This window comes from Apodemus sylvaticus, chromosome 21 (genome assembly GCF_947179515.1).
Source record: "Apodemus sylvaticus chromosome 21, mApoSyl1.1, whole genome shotgun sequence".
Lineage (NCBI taxonomy): Eukaryota > Metazoa > Chordata > Mammalia > Rodentia > Muridae > Apodemus > Apodemus sylvaticus.
Genome location: NC_067492.1, coordinates 50,689,077 through 50,706,091, shown reverse-complemented (window position 1 = coordinate 50,706,091; position 17,015 = coordinate 50,689,077). Strand labels below are relative to the sequence as shown.

Genomic DNA, 17,015 nt, shown 5'->3' with positions numbered 1-17,015 from the left:
TTAAGGAAAGCCGTCTGTTCTTGAGGAAGTTAAACTGAGGTAGAAATAAGTTGATCACTTTTACTATTTTGTACAGCAAGTTTCTGGTGTCCTGAGACCTTCCTTGTAGCTGCTTTTGACCAGATGCATCTTTTTAACATCAACATTTTTTCTGAAATAGTATTAGAAAGTAATATATCTGGTAATGAGGAAAGGGGGTAACATTTGAAACGTAAATAAAGCAAATATCTAATTAAAAAAGAAAAAAGAAACAAAATATATATTTAAAGCAAATTGAGAACATATATTTATGCTATATATTCCATGCGGTACCATTCTTTTTATGAATGAATATTAGGAGTAGAATCCATCAACGGGTTAAGCAAAGGATACAAGAGTGATAAATGACTTGTTTACAGTGGGGAAACTAGAATGAAGGAGTCATCCTAGATAAATAAGAAGTGAATAAAACCGCTAAAGAAGCAACTATTTAATGAAATTCACAAAGTCCGCTCGTGGTGTGTGTGTGTGTGTTCTTGAGTGGGTGCATTTGTGTGTCTGTGTGTGTTTGGTACTCAGTCAAGGCAGCCAGAAGTGGGTATCAGGAGCTGAATGTTCAGATGGTTGTGAGACAGCTGGCCTGAGGAGAACAAAACTTGGATTCTCTGCAAGAGCAGAACTTGATTTCTAACCCCTGAGCTATCTCTCCAGTCCCCAAAAGCAAGTGTTTAAGAAAAGTTTCCAAATCTTAGGGAAGTCCTAAAATATAGTAAGTAGAGTAAATTATTGTGTTTGTGTTTGTGTTTGTGTGTGTGTGTGTTTGTGTGTGGGGGGGGGGAAGAGGGAGAGAGGGAGAGGGAGAGGGAGAGGGAGATTTGGCTTTAATTTCATTGACAGTTGTTTAGGTATGGGACGCCGAGACCTGGTTTCCTGGCATCAGTGGCACACAGAGGATGGACCTAACACATTTCCTCCCTCGTTCCTTCGCAGGTGCACAAGTCACTCTCACAGGAGGGAGCTACACTGTGAGTAACAGACACACTTGCCATTCCTTATCTTTGTTCCATACTTATACCACAGCCGGTTAGCCAGACCCACTTCAGAGAGTACTTACTGAACACTAACACAGACTCCCATTAGTACTCACTTCTGATGATCTGCTATGAAGGTTTCCTTAGGGGAAAGCTGAAGCCATCAATGTACAGACAATAGATTTACTCAATCTCTCCTGCTTTCTTAAGAGCTCTCTTCCCTCTTCTCTTACACACACACACACACACACACACACACACAGGGATACGAATGGCGGCTAGAGAGATTGCTCAGAAGTTAAGAGCAATGGTTGCTTTTCTGGAAGATCCAGGTTCAATTCCTAGTACTCACATGGTGGCTCACAACCATCTGTAACTCCAGGTCTTTTGGCTTCCGCAGACACCAGGCATGCGTGTGATGCACAGATAAACATGCAGGGAAAACACCCAAACACATAAAATAATAACAAATTTAAAAAATAATAAAAAATTGAAAACTAAAACAAACAGCAACTCATAGGATCTCACTGTCTAATGCAAATAGACCTTGAATTTGTGATCTTCCTGAGCTGGCCCCTGAAGTGCTGAGATCACAGGCATTCATCAAAGGAAAGATTTAATCCTCCATCCCAGTACAGAGGATTGCAACAATGATTTCATACATACCAGGTTAACCCTCTGTACAGAGCTGGATCTCCACTCTCGAAGGATATATATATTTCATTATTAGTCTGTGGGTGTGGGCATAGGTGTGCTTTGGAGGCAGAGAACAGCTCTCGGGTGCCTGCTCTCTCCACGGTGGGGTCCAGGGGTCAAGTCCACGTGGCCAGGCTTGCATGGAGGTGCTTTCACCTGCTGAGCTGTCTTGCCGGCCCAGTGACTATGCTATTGGGCATTGAACCCAGAGCTTCACACAGGCTAAGCAAGTGCACTCCCAGTGGCCCACATGCCGGCCCACCCCGGGGTGGCTTCTTCTGTGAAGTATGCCTTGGCTTTGTCAGTACACCGTAAGCCCATGTGCTTCCAATGTGCACAGCGTCCCCTGCCTCCTGACTGACCCCCAGAGTTACCTGTGTCCTCATTGACTCCTTCCATTGGTTCTTTGTTTAAAAAAGAAAACCGTGTCGGAACTAAACAAATAATGGGAATATATTTTTCTTTCATTGGTTCCTTCTGCTTTCAGTGGTTCCCTCCCATTGAGAATGAGTTCCAAACCATGTCATTCACAGCCACATGAGCCTCAGATGGTAAATACTCCTTCGCTTCGTTTTCCATTTAAAGATGAAAAGGATAGCCAAGTCTTCCTGACACTCATGGCTTGCTCGTTTCTCTCCAGCACAGTCATGAGATGGTGTGTGTGCCTCTGTTCTACAATGCCACAGTTTCCGTATAGCCCCCTGTGACCAACCCCTGCTACCAAGATCGTCTGCTATTCACGTGACATGAACAAGACATTTTATTTATATACCTAGGTTATGTGACTGGTGAATTCAGATTATGTATTCTATAGATGGCTGATTATTAATTTAAAAATAACTGACTTACCTGTAAAAGCATTGTACAAAGAAGTCACAGATAAACATTTTTTCCTCATGACACAGATGAACAGAAGGCATGATAAAGGTACCAATTACAATTTCCAAAATAAGACCTTTGTTTCCACTTGAAAATGTGAATAGGTAATATGAAATGTTATGCCCATTGACTAAGACCTAAAGGCAAGAGTTTTTTTTATTTTAAATATGAACACTATATAGGGTAAATGTCAAACTATTTTAAGATCATTACAACATTTAGCAGCCAGTAAATAAAACAAAAAAGTCTTCATCCCTCTCAGCTGTTGCAATTGTTGATCTCTTAGATTATCTCCTTATTTTCCCCTCAGATTTTATTACAGAAATATGCCTTCAGCAGAGCAGAGTGCATTCAATATAAAGCCTATACAACCAGACCAAAATAAAGAAATATAAAAGGCCAACCTTTATTCCACTTTGAACAAGTTTGTGAATATCCAGGTAAGGCTCCTTGAGCAGTTCTCCTTCTGGGGTTAGAATCTTCACGTAGCCTTCCTTCTCTAGAATGAAGAGCCGATGGGAGCCATCCCCACTGTGCACAGCGCCCACGGGCTGCTGCAGGCCTCTCATCACCTCCTGGACACAGAAGCAGTTGTGTTTGTGTTTTCTAAGCAAACCAGAGAAAACCAGTCAGTCCTCCTTCCGATGGAGGGGCAAAAGGGTGCATCCAGTATAGCCAAAGTTTGTTTCCTTAAAGAACCAATGGTTTTTGGAAATCAGGAAGGACTGCTAACCCCGGGAGTCAATTTGCTAAGTCCTATTATCTTTTCAATGGAAAATAACAAGATATCCTTTTCTCAGAAAGTAAAAGTGAGAATCCAAATGGTTTATTCTGAAATGTCATTAGCTCATTAGCTCATCTTTCAGTGTCTGCAATTAAAATTTGCTTTTACTCATGATAATGAACCTTTATGAGAAGGCATGTAAGGAGAATGTTCTAAGATCTATTTATATAAAGAAAAGCTGATTTGCTAATAATAATTGTGCTGAATATTTCCACGGTGCCATAAAGCTAACAACAATCATAAAATCCAAGTTGAACACAGTGCCCATAAAATTCCCATGAGTCACAGAGCAGCCAAGCTCGTAACATAGGATTAGGAGTCTAAGTATTAAATGCACTTAAGCTGTAATTTTAGGGGAGGAAACTACTATGAAGGAAAATGACCTTAATGTATATGGAGTCTACGGCCGCTGAGCGCGGGCATACACGGGCATGCTGCTGTCAGAACCACAGATTTGTTACTTTTTTTTCTTTAAGAGTAAAGAGCATTGAAGGGGAGTGAGCGGGAGGAAGGGAGAGAGGGGGGAGAGAGAGAGAGAATAGAATTGTACGGACCTGCTGATCCCCCCCACTTTCTCGTAGTCTTCCATCTGGCCCAAGTAGTTAGATGCTGGTCCTCTGACTTGCTTCCTTGGGAAGTCTGGGAAGCATAACCCAGCATCTTTTCTTGCATAGTAAAAGCAAAATTCATCAGCAGTTGTTTGAAGAAGACCTTTAAACAGACACGTAGGAAGACTCATTAGGACCGTGAAGTCTAGCAAAACCAGCTCACTTGAAAGATGGGGCATATGGCCAGAGACGATTTTTAGAGACTGTACAGATAGTCCTAGGGAAACCCAGACAACAGCAACATGAAAGGAAAAAGCATAGGGAGAGGGGTTGAGATGCCCTTTTCTGTAAACACATTTCAGAGCTCCAGAAAAAGTCTAATTTATGTGAGTACTTTTTAAAGACTTGTGTATCCGTCCATATGATGTGTGTGTGTGTGTGTGTGTGTGTCTTCCTTTATGAGTTTTTATGCACCATGTATGTGCAGGAGTCTGAGGTGGACAGAAAGGCATCAGATCCCCTGGAGCTTTAGTTACAGATTGTTGTGAGCTGCCAGTGGGGTGCTGGGAATTGAACCGAGGTCCTCTGCAAGAGCAGCAAGTGATGTTTACCACCGAGCCATCTTCTCCAGACCCTGCTCTGGCTGCTCGAAAGGCTATGCAAAAGGCATGTTGCAAAAACCTGACAGTAAATTTTACTGCATTTTCTTTTAAGTTCCTGTGTTGACTCTCCTCAAGCTTCCTCGCGGATCCCAGCTTACATCTGTGAGCTGACCTCATTGCTAATTAGTCTAATTTTTCTATAGTACTAAATACCTTCCTAAAGAACACATGGGAACTAGTCCATTGTTTCCTAGTTCTCTTAATGCAATGCCTTCAAATGGAGATAGTAGGAATCTCCTTATTAAATTAATAGCCCACTGTGCAGTCTTAAGCAAGGAATTGATGCTAAGAGTAGGCCTCCTATTTCAAGTATTTTGAAGGCCTTTTTCTTGCACTTTTCCCCCTAAGGGGATAATGATAATATATATTTAAGTGATCTCAATCCTTAGAAGAAAAACTGGCACACCCCTGGAAAAAAACATGATAGATTACATGATAGATTTACTAAGCAGGTGGTAATATAAAGATGTTGTTATGTCATATTAAAATTGTTGTTGTTTTGTGTGTGTGTTTGTGTATGTGTGTGTGTGTGTGTGTGTGTGAATACAGGTGTAAGTGTAGAGGTCAGAAGCCAACATCTGGTGTTTTCCTTGACTGTCCCACTCCTCAGTCTCCGAGGCATTGACTGAAGTTCCCGGATTCCATGATACTGTCTACCCAGTGAGCGCTAAGGAGCCTCCTGCTTCAGTCTCCACATCACTGGGGTTGCAGCTCACTCCTCTGGGCTCAGCTTTTTACTGCATACTGGGCAGTGATCTCAGGTGCTTATGCTTATATAACGAGCACTTTACTGATCGAATCATTCCCCCCACCACCCAGGCCTGAAGGAATTTTTATGAGTACAGCTCTCCTTGTGCATGAATTAAAAAGCTTTAGGCCAGAGGAAAAATATAGAAAATGTTGACATCTATAGTTTGAGGTAATAAGATCCTGGTTTTATTGTGCTTGTCAATACGATTGCATCTGTATTCTGAAGATTTGCGCTTTCCAAGTCCGTTTTTATCAGGATCTGGGTTAAGGATAGAAGTACTGGAGGACTTGCCCAGTGTCTCAAAGCAAAGGCTTAATGTTAACACTGCAAACAAGCAAACCTCCGACTGATCTGTTTTTGTCAGAGTCAGCTCAGGCAAGAGTCTTTAGTGACCCAGAAAAATGCCCCTCACCCCCTATCTTTACTATAGTGAAGTTCTGGTTTTTGCATTAGTAATTGGATTTTTCACTTTGCCTGCTAGTCTTGGGATAAAAGCATCAGGTAACTTAGTTGGTGTTTAAAAATTATATAAAAAATGCAGGTTTTTCAGGAATTTCTAAGAACAAGATTTGGGGCTCAGCCAAGTGAGGCTTATTGATAGAGTTTGCTAGACACTCAAAGCTTTCTTCTAGTGAGCTTGACCTCGGCCAGCCCAAACCTCAGAACAAACCAACCTTGGGGTGAAAGTGTCCCAGGTGATAAAGTGTGGGATACATTTTGACCTCATTTTTGGGTCAAATTTATTGCCCTTAAATTGCTGACAGAGACTTTTCAAGGACAATTTCTGTTTAAGCTTAAGTTGGGAAAGGCTAGAAAAAGAGTGTGCCTGAGGGGTGTGTGTACACAGGTATACAGGTTTCTGTGTGTATCCTCAGGAGGTGTGTGTGCACACAGGTATGCAGAGTACTGTGTATATGCTCTCAGGGATGCAGGGGAATTTTTTTTTTTTTTTTTTTTTTTTTTTTTGCTTTGAAAATTTGGTACCACCAGATACAGAAAGGAATGGAGAGTTTATTCATCTTTGGGAATTCACTGTAAAACAGAACTTTCTCCTCTCATTCTTTAGTGGCTAAGCACCCAGTTGAAAAATAGAAGTACTAAAAACAAGTGTATTTGAGTAAAAAAGAAAAAGAAAAAAAAATTAAGTTTACTTTAAAAGCAATTGGGTATCTGCAAGCAAGTACCATTTTGAGAGGAAATTAATGAATGGAAGAAACTATGGCTATTTTCACCTTTAAGAGTGGTATACACTGGGGATAAATATTAGGAAATGAGAATCATTTTCTAATAGAATATATTAACATTAAGCAAGAAGGTATCTTCATAAACTTGCGTATTTAGATGTCATGATCCTTTTGGCCAAGCACACACCTTTGGTTGTAGGAATTCACTGGAGAGCCTTTTACTGGAGGTATGTGTTTAGCTAGCCTGATCACCACAATGATCAGGTCTACAAACATAGAGATACTTGGAGTATTCTTGCAGCTGTATTTGTTAAAATCCTTGGTTACCAATCAAGTATTCAGACTTCATAGCCATTTTCCAAAATGGTGAATCCAGCCCTCTATCCTACACAGCAGTATAAAATACTAGCCTGGAAAATACTCCCCAGAGTGTATTTCTTCCCCAGTTTTTTCTTGCTATGTGTTTTAGAGACATTATCTTTTACCCCTACGTTCATCTATCATGATACTGTAAAGGGGAGGAGCTGCTGAGGCCCTGGGAGGATGATTTTCCATGTGTCCATTCTGTCCCTCTAGCCTTTCTCCCTGGGACTAGTAAGACACATGTGTTAGGTATCTGATGGAGTCAGAACTGGGGGAACGCAATGGACTCAAACCCTTGACCTTGGCCTCATTAGCCACAGGATTAAACCAATTGAACTAATTGGGTACAGACCTTTCACACGACTGGAACCGACTGCTGGGACATGACTGTCTAGAAGTGATAAAAATCATTACAATAATAGGTACAAAGACTAAAGCAATGCCAATGGGTGTCTCCTTGTTCCTTTCTATTGTACCAGCTCTAATGAATGCAAAATATCTATTGAGGCCAAAAAAAAAAAAAAAAAAAAAAAGACCCATGGGGTAAGCAATTTTGGCACTGGAGAAATTTTAGGAAATTGCCTTTCTCAGTGAGTTCACAAGTGGAGAACATTTTGATTGATAGTCTAGAGTAATACACACTTTTACTGCTTTCAAATCTCTTTTCTACGTTTTAGGAATTAAGTAGACCCTGATTTTCTTTACTTATCAGAATCTTTTACAAAGCACATTCCTTAGGTTTTTGTCCTCCTCAAGGTTTTGATTTGTAGAAAGAAGAGGGCTGAGATACTGGGATCTGGTTTCCTAGAAAATGAAATCTCAAAGTTTTCCATGGCTTTGGACTTCTGAGAGGAGTAAGCCAGAGAGTAGAGTTATCAGCATGCGACCCAGACAAGGCTTTCCCTTCAGCTTGGACTGAGCTCTCCCTGCTCTCCTCAGCACTCGCCTGCTCTTTCCACCTCTTGAGAGTGGAGCGCTCCTGTGGTTATCTTTCAAGGCAGCCTGGGTGGCCTCGAAGAGCACTTGACATCGTGATGCACTTCAGCAGCTTTACATATACACAAACTTTGTAGAAAAATAAATTTGTCATTCGTCACTACATACGCTGATCTAGGAAGTGACGCACTTGCAGTTCTGGCCCAGGGCGGTTTGTTGGGCTCTCTCTTTCTGTCGCTCTTGTAGACTTGTTTTGTTATTGTCGACGCTAAAATAACTTCAACTATATAAAGACCACCGTGGGGGAGTCTGTGGATCTAGCATGCTGCATTTGCTGTGAAGTGATAACGTTAAAGAAGATGCCAAGTGCCGGTATCAGTTTCAGCTAATGGTTGTAAAGGCAGGAAGTCTGCCGCAAACCCCAGGCCTTCCAATCTGTTATCACTTCTCTGTGGGCCATGCTACTGTGAGCAGTTCCACTTTTCATTGAGGAATGCGATAAAGGGGGGGTAGGGTGGGGGGAACAGCTAGTTTAAGAAACATCAGAAACATGGCTACAGTTTATAAAAACAATATATTCTCACATCCAAATGGGGTTAGGTACGTGTCATGCTATAGGCAAAGAGCAAGCAAACCTAAAGTGTTTATTATTTATAAGGGAGCTCAATCAATTTTTTTCTCTATTTTTTGTGGGTCAGAAAAGTACTAAGATGTGTATAGCATTTTCAAAGAATCATCTGAGTCACAACGTACTCCACTGAGGCTTACCTCTTCGTTAAATACTGTTTAGTTTTATAAATGGTTCATTGGAGTGATTTACGTGTGAACTTGCACTAAGAACCTGTCTTGTTAAAATATGCTCTTCCTCCATGTTTATTTCTCTAATTAAAATGACAACTGTACAATTTATAAACGTGGGTGTTCCTCTGTTGTGTGTACTGTGTGTGTGTGTGTGTGCGCGCGCGCGCGCGCATATGCATGCGTCAATGAAACAGCTAGTGCTTAATGTCGGTATCTTCCTCAATCCCCTTCCACCTCACTGAACCTTACAGATACCTACTTTCATGCGTGCTTCCGGGTTCTGCCTGTGCCGCGAGCTCTGCCCCAGGTTACGCATGCGCCTGACTATGACTTTTGGTTGTTGTTTTCCCGGATTCTGAGGATCTGAGCCCAGCCCCTCCTGCTTTTCTGGCAGATGCATGGCCGACTGAGCTGCCCTGGGGTGCCAGGTTATAAACTTTTGATGGTGACCATGTTAATTCTATGTTTATTAGGGTCTGGAATGTGATGGTGACCAGGTGTCCTGTGACCCTGTGCAGAAGAGCTTCACAGCAATTCTGTCGTTTTCTTGTCATACAGCACTGATTAAACAGGAGAGTTCTCTTGGGACTCAGTTTCTCTCTCTGTCTAGATGACAGGACTTCAGTGTTCTACGCACTGCGTGGTTTCAAAGGCATGAATTAGTCACTGTATGTGAAATTCTTGGTTAGATGTGACTTTTGGGAATCTCTACTCACACTTTTCCCAAAGAAATATCTATAACACCAACTGGTGCTCCCTTATCCCATGTTGACTATGCATTAGAAGAAGAGACCTTCCTACTCACGATGATAGGTTAAAAAAAAAGGTTCTAACAAGAAATGTCTGTTGGTGCTGGGGTTGTAGTTTAGAGGGTAAAATGAAAAGACAGAAAAGGTTTTACTAATAATAACCCGGCCTGTATACAGTTATACTGATAATCCAATGTGTAAAAAGTTTACCAGTTGTCTTAGGATCTTAACAAGAAACTTAAAACCATCAGAACAAAGCTAGTGTACTGTTTGTCAGCTCAAACTGTAGCGCTCTCTTCCACTGCAATAAAAAGTAAGAGTTTGGAAAGGCTGGTTATGAAATAAAATAAGAAGGAAAAGCACTTAGAACGATTTGTGGCAACGTTTTAACTTATGCGTGTCTGTTGTTTACATTTTGTGTTGTACTTTGTTTTTTTACCTGGAATATGGCCCCGGCAGGTATAAAAGAATTCTTTGCAGTAGTCCTTGCAGAGGAGTGGAAGTGCTAGGTCCTCATCCAGGACATCTCTTTCAGGTGAGGAGAAGAGGCTCTGGGAATGGGGAGAGCAAGGGGCGCATTGGATCTCCTCCAGGAGCCTGCTACATTCTGTGTCATTGGTGGCAGAAAAGATCTGAAAGCCACAAATCAGAGCACATCTCGTTAGTCATGCAAAAAGTGAGCTCTGTCAGGATCCCCCCTTCAATCATGTGAACACAAAATCTAATTTAGAGAGAAAGAATGACTACGTCACAGGATACAGTTTCTCAGAAGGACACAGGTCATCTCTGAGGCCAGGGTAGGGAGACAAGGTCAGAGGAGGACACACAGAATCTCTTCTTGTCACTGCAAACCCAAATGTGTGAATCTGTCCTGCTGTTAAAACTGAGACACTTATAGACTGTGGAATGTCCGACCCATTTCCTCTTATCCAGAGCTGACTTGTATTTACCTTAAAAATTAGATACCTTTATCCAAGTATGTCCAAAGTGTAAGACATGGCTTATTTGTGTCATGAGTGAAAAATATATTTAATTCTTAAAGCCTCTAATATGATTTCAAAACTGTGTTTAAATAGCATTTTAGTAAACTACTATTTGTTTCCAATCTAACTGTACTGGGCACTGCCTTTCGTGTTCTATAAAAATACCCCAAAGTGAACCGAACAGGCTTAAAGACCCATTTTTAACATTCATTATTTCTTAGCCAGGAAAAACTTTCTAGCTAGCTCCTTAGACATTTTATGTGCATGACAAATGCAGAGCTTAATGAACATGCTTTTGTAGAGTGAATTTTAATCCAAAAGAATACTTTTATCATCATTCACACAATGATATGTCCTTTATTCTAGTCAGATCAATTTGAAGGACTTGAAGATTTCTTGAGTCATTAACTTCTAGGTAGAATGGGTCTTAGCATCAGTGTTCACTTAAAACCTGATTTGAGAAATCCTTCAGTAAGTATAGGGGACAGTATTAGCATAATACCTGAGAAATAAAATTAATGCTACCTAAATCCAGCACTAATTCCCCCATGTGCACACTACACAACACCGCAGCATGTGTTTATTTCATAGTGTTTCCCTGCAGATTCTCCTTGAGTATTTTTCTGGAACAATGCATTAAAATTAAAAGTTTGAAACTCTGCAAAAGTATTTAGCTCTTTAAACCAGGTATTTCTTTTACACGTTAAGTTAATTTGGATAAATAATCTAGCCAGTGCTTTTCTTGATTGCAATACCATAAAGGTCTTTAAAAGAAAGCCTATCCCTAAAGGGCAAGGTGATAAAAAATCAAATTGCTCTGAGTATTCCAGAGTCTATAGAGGCTACCCTAGTTCAGAAAAAAAAATCATGTGTATATCATAACTTCTTAGAGTATTCATGAGTTATTAATCATAGTTGCATTTACATTTTAATTTTTATCAGTTTGTTTAAGTGACAAGTGACTAAACGGTCCAAGTTTTCTAAAAGAAAACATACACCAGACACTTGAAATTTGCATTCCAAGAATGTTTTTATGTCTTTTATTGACCAGCCTGGAGACCTCACAAGATCTATTCAATATGAATAGCGTGCGGCTTGGATTTGTTTGTTTCTCATAGAGCTCATATATCGATCCTCCAAGAACTAAACACCTGCAGGGAGCTGAAGCCACCCCTTCTGCTCCCTGAGAGCTGGGCTGTAATCACCTTTGCTTTTATGGAGACGCTCTGTGCTGCTTCCTTTTTAAAGGGCTGGCAGACAAGGATCCCTTGGACTCTCCAGCAGCTCTCCAGGAGGAGCTTGCTTTTAGGACTTAAAGAATTTTGTCTTCTACAATTTTTGGAATTTGTCCTGCCCACAAGATCCCTCATCAAAAGTCTCACCAATAGGGTTCAATAAATTATCTGAAATCAAGTAGAATATTATTCTTGTTAAGGTTTTATGTTGTTCTGGCCCAGCAGGATGGTAACATTTTACTCTGTGTGAGGTCTGCAGTATAAACACCTATTTGAAGATAGATAGAGCCATCATTCTGACTTTGGTTTCAATGAACCAATAGTCTTACTGAAGTCAATTAAACTGACTCAGTCCAAGAAGCAGCACTGGTTTAGACAGATGAGTACTGGTGTGTTGTGTACAGAGGGAGGAAGAGCTACCCCCTCTTTTCTTTCTTTCTCCCCTTCAATGTGTCTATGCCAGGCATACAGGTTCTTAACTTTACGCCTAGCATTGCCCTGAATCTTAAAAAGAAATTTAGACTAATTTCTGCTTTCAATTTTTAAAAACTAACTACAAAGTCATCAAGTTATAGTGGTTTATCTAAATATACTTGGGGAATTGTGTAAAACCTGTAAACATGATTACAGTCTAGGAAAAACCAAGGCTGTGGCCGACTGATCTGTAAAATTTGGCAGTTCATCCTTTAATCTTTCGCCAGGGGAAAGTGAAATCTCTGCAAGAAAGGTAGGATGAGTTCCGGTCTGCAGAAAACCCACAGCCACAGCTTATCAGCAGAGAAATAGGTGGCAGAGACCCCCCTTATATTTCTCTTTATCAAATAACTAAACAAAGAGGTAAAGAGGGGCCCATGTGGGCTCCATGAAAAGAGAAAGGAGGAAAACATGACAGTATGTTAAGATGTTGCTTTAAGATCACTTGGTCCACAGGAAAGCAATTTCTAAAAAATCATATGCCTAAAAGACTCTTCAGCTGTTGGGCAGAACACACGCGCCTCTGGACTACGGTGCTGGATTATGTCATTAAAGAGTTCAGTTTCAATTTTAGGCTAATATGTAAATAGATCATTGTACTAAGGCAGCTGTTAAAGGGACCCGGGGATGAGTTATTTGTTTAGTTGGATGTGTTCAACAATAGCCTTTGTCCCAGCAAGAGCCAGAGCAAACAAATGATTGTAAAAGGGCACACTTGAAAACAATTACTTTTCACCCATTCCTTGACAGCTTTGGCTGTGAAACCACCAAGGCAGAGAGAGAGAGAGAGAGAGAGAGAGAGAGAGAGAGAGAGAGATTGTTCTTCTGTGACTACAAGTTTAAGAACTGGAGTATTTTGATAGGGTGTAATGAGAATTAGATCCTTTTAGCATGCTATATTTAGGGTCTGTAGCAATTTTGCTAAGACAACATATCCTACTAAGTTTTGGCATCTCTTATGTGTTTTCGTAGTTAACACGTAACATTATGTTATATTACATAACATTATTAAAACCTACAAGGAACTCAAACATAAGAACACAGTAATAAAGGCTGAGAACCTGAACTAAATGTTAGTTCACTAAAGCGAGTGTGTTAGCCTATCAACTTGATTTAACCACTTAACTGCGCATGCTCAACCTTCTGAATCATTTCTCATTATCTATTTGTCTTAGAAATTTCTTCCCTCAGAAAACTCTGTGTAGTACTTTACTTGAAAAGTTGATGAAATGTAAAAATCTTTTCTGGGAGTATTTTTCTTTTGAAAACAACAATAACAAATGGTTCATTCAATATAGCCCCCATCTCTCTTGTACCCGCATTTATAAAATGAAACCCTAATATACATTATAACCCAGGAAGGCTTGTGGGGGAGGGGAAACACCGATGTTTATTATAAAATAACATGTTTTACAAACTATTAAAATGTGAGAACGTAGGTCAAGAATCCATGGGCATGGCTGTACCAAATCTCTGCCTTGAACAATTTGAGTATTGTTTATAAACCACTTGCCACAGAGCAGCACAGGCTGCTGGGTCCAACTTGGTCCGCACAGTTTTCCAAACAAATCTGGTGGAGTCTGGTGGAGACTGGAAGGAAGGGCTTAGACGGGAATATGCACAGCTAACATGGCAAACCTTGCCTAAATAATTATTTTTCTTAAGTTTTTTTCTAATGTGTCTTCCCTTAAGGATTATAATCTCCCCCCCCCCCCCCAGTCTGCTCTCTGGCCCCTTCTCCTCACTATAAAACAAAGTTTGCATTCCACATGTTTCTGGAAGAGCTCAGCACTGCAGGGGGGTCTGGGTCCTCTTCATATTTGCAGCATACACTACGCCCAGGGACACTTGATGGGGAGTAAATATTTCTACACCTTTCTCTGAGTTTCCCCCTTGGGGTGGGGGTGGGGACTCCGGGAGAAGCCTTTAAGATGCTCAGAACTGAGCTGTTTCTGTAGCTTCATTCAATTAGGAGGCTGGGGCTTAATGACATTGTTGTGAATAAAATGCTGGACTATCTGTTCCCCATCTCAGACTCCTGCTGCACATGGTTAAGAATAAAGGGCGAGCTTCAGCTGAAACCCGCACGAGACAGCTCTCGCTCTTCTGGGAACAGAGCGGGCTGGACAAACGTTCCCTCAAAAGGCATGGACATTTGGACGGAGCTGGCGACTGGAAGAGAATGATGTTCTCTAGTTTCAGCCATTAGTGAACCAACTAACAAACACAATGGTGGTGTTGTTATTCCCTGGCCATAGGCAACAGCGCGCTGTGTGTGGGCAGCAGTTTAGTAGGGAGGAGGATAAGCCGACCCCTTTTTGTCCTATTGATTTTTTTCCTATTTGCATGACTTGAGCAAATTAAATGATGCAATATGGCTTTTTGTTACAAAACAAAGTGAGAGGTACCACCCAGACACATATGTTGATTCGCAGGAGCTGTTTACATGATAATAGGGTGAAATCTACCGTGAACTGAGCATAAAAATTAGATTCAGCCTGGGCATTTTTTTTTTTAATGCCTCGGCCAGCAAGAGTGGAGCACAAGTTTTCCGAGTGTCTCTCAGACCTTGACAACTGCAGGGTTGTAACAGAGGAATTCTTAATTAAACCTAAAACGAGCAGGGAGACGGGGAGCAGAGACACCTGATTGTTTATCTCCCTGTGCAGTGATTGTTAATGACAGGATCCCACAGACAGCACACAGCACAGCATCCCATGTTTATAAAAAAAAAAAAAAAAACCTGACGCAGAATCAAGACCAACGACCCCTCGCACTTGGGGCAGACACTTCTTGGATAAGCTAATCAACGCATAGGAAGTTCATATGCCATCACTCAGAAATATGCGTTTCTAGACAAGCTCCTCCTAGACTACGGAACACCAGTGAAAACCTGAATCCACGACACAAGAAGGAGAAACCAGGAGAAACCACCGAGTAAGAAGGTCCAGCAAAATCTGAGTTCTTAACATACCAGGAGTTCCCTTCTGACTTAACCATTGTCATGCAAGCTAGACCCCTCAGATTGGGTTTAGGATCGTAAACCAACAGTTCCTGGATAGCCTTTATAATTCAACCCGATCGCTAGTTAGAACACGTGGAGAAAACGGAACAGATCTTTTTTACCCCCAGGAAAATAAACCGGAAACCACAGCCACCCTAATTAACAGTTCCACCTCACCAAGTGCTCTATTTGATCCAACATACACTGTTAATCCCCATTCTTGTGAAATATTTACTCAGCTCAGGACACGGGTGCTACAGAAACGTCTCTCTGTATAGATAGGCAAGTTTGACCATCATCCTCACAACCGACTCCAGGGTAGGAAGAGCTATCTGCACCCTGCTGAGACCACACACCCAAAAGACTTAATCACCTTAGAAAAGTTATCAGAACTACCCGAATTAGTTTGGACTCTCTTGCAGTTGTCAGCATCTCCGCAAGCTACAGGTCCGAGGCAGGGGACTGCATACCTTGTTCTCCAGACGCCCCAATCCAGGGCTGTCACTCTGCAGGCAGCAGGATACTCGTGGGTAGAAGCCACCACACAGGATCTCCCCTCCACTGAGCAGCTCCAGCTGGGACATCATCCGCCTGTCCCTTCTTTTCAGGCGCTTTGGGGGGTTCCCATTCAGGCACCTTCTCCGCCTCGCTCCGCTCCCTTCGCTCCTTTCCCCAAACTTGGCATCTCCTTCAAAGAATCCCAGCGCCACGGCCAGCAGTAGCAGCTTAAACGAGAGCATCTTCAGCATCGTCTGCCCTGAGCAGCAGGGGCAGGACGCGGGAGGATGGGGTGGGGGAAAAAGGCCACTGCCCAGCAGGGGCACTAGGGCGCAGCTCCAAGAGAGTGCTGCCGGGCGGCGGGACGCCCTCGGGGGCAGAGGGAGGTGGCTGGGGAAGAAAGTTGTAGAGCTATGCAACTTTGCCTTAGGGCAGCAGCCGGAGCAGCAAGATAAAGTGCAGATGACACTTGTCCGCAGCCTTGCCAGCGTCTGTTGGGTTAGGGGCTTTCCACAGCGGTTGGGAAGTGGGAGGAGAAGGAGTTGGAAGAGGAGGAGGAAGGAGAGAAGACAGTCATAGAACTTCGCTTGTCCGCTGAATGGGAGTTGTTTAAGTGAGACAGTAGCAGGAACCGAAAGGGCGACGGTGGCGGCAGCGGGCCGGGCGGAGGCTGGGCCGGCGCTAGGCTCCCGAGGATGCTGAGGTCTCCTCTGCCGGCGGCTGCAGCTTCTCACACAGCCTCTCATGTTTCGCTCCCTCTTTTCTTCTTCTTTTTAACTAGCGCGCGGGGAGGTGCTGCCACCGCGCGCCCCTTGACGTCACCGCCACTCGCGCGCCCCCGCCCGGGATGGGGGAGAGGGAAGGGGGCGGCCCGGGAGCTAGCGCTCGCCGGGACCCAGGGTGGCCTCCGGCTGCGGCTGGGCGGGGACGGAGGAGTTCGGAGGAGGGGGAGGACGGGGGAGCCCTGCGAGCCAGCCTCTGGGGCTCGGAACCTGGAATGCCACCTTGCCGGGGTTGGGGTGGCCTGACCGCGATGCCCAGCCTGGGACGAAAGTACGTTGCTGCTGCTCAAGGCGATGGGGCTGAGGCTCCCAGACGCTGTGAGTAAAAGCGGACCACGCGAGGTGAGAAGGGAGGAATCCTTGCCTGCTTCGCCCTCCGGGTCTGGTTCCCACAGCCCAGGGAGGGATGAACTCAGTCAATGGGCTGGATGGAACTGGCGGCTTGGGAGCTTGTCCCTGCCTTTCCCTCTCTGGCAGACATGGACAAATGCTGTTGGTCTTCAGTGATCCTGGAGATTAAGAGAGAAGAGAGAGAACCCAGATGCTGCAAGTTTTTGTGTAGGGTGAGGTGGTTTGGAGACTTTTGCAAAGGGCCACCCACAGGTCCTCACGGAAGTTCTTGGAGGTACTGCAGTGGGCTTAGTAGGGTTGTGAATAGCAGAGGGCTGGATCTGAG

At 43.0% G+C, this 17,015-nt stretch overlaps 1 protein-coding gene across 1 annotated transcript in view; it reads right to left on the bottom strand.

The window, feature by feature from the left end:
- The window catches only part of Hhip (hedgehog interacting protein), an 88,112-nt gene extending 72,126 nt beyond the window's left edge, over nucleotides 1-15,986 (bottom strand). The window contains exons 1-4 of the mRNA XM_052166631.1: nucleotides 15,530-15,986; nucleotides 9,803-9,995; nucleotides 3,924-4,080; nucleotides 2,990-3,191 (exon numbers count right to left, since the gene is read on the bottom strand). Coding sequence (XP_052022591.1) covers nucleotides 2,990-3,191; nucleotides 3,924-4,080; nucleotides 9,803-9,995; nucleotides 15,530-15,808 — 831 coding nt within the window. The 5' untranslated portion in view covers nucleotides 15,809-15,986. The remainder of the gene's footprint in view (nucleotides 1-2,989; nucleotides 3,192-3,923; nucleotides 4,081-9,802; nucleotides 9,996-15,529) is intronic.
- Between the last annotated feature and the right edge of the window lie 1,029 nt (nucleotides 15,987-17,015).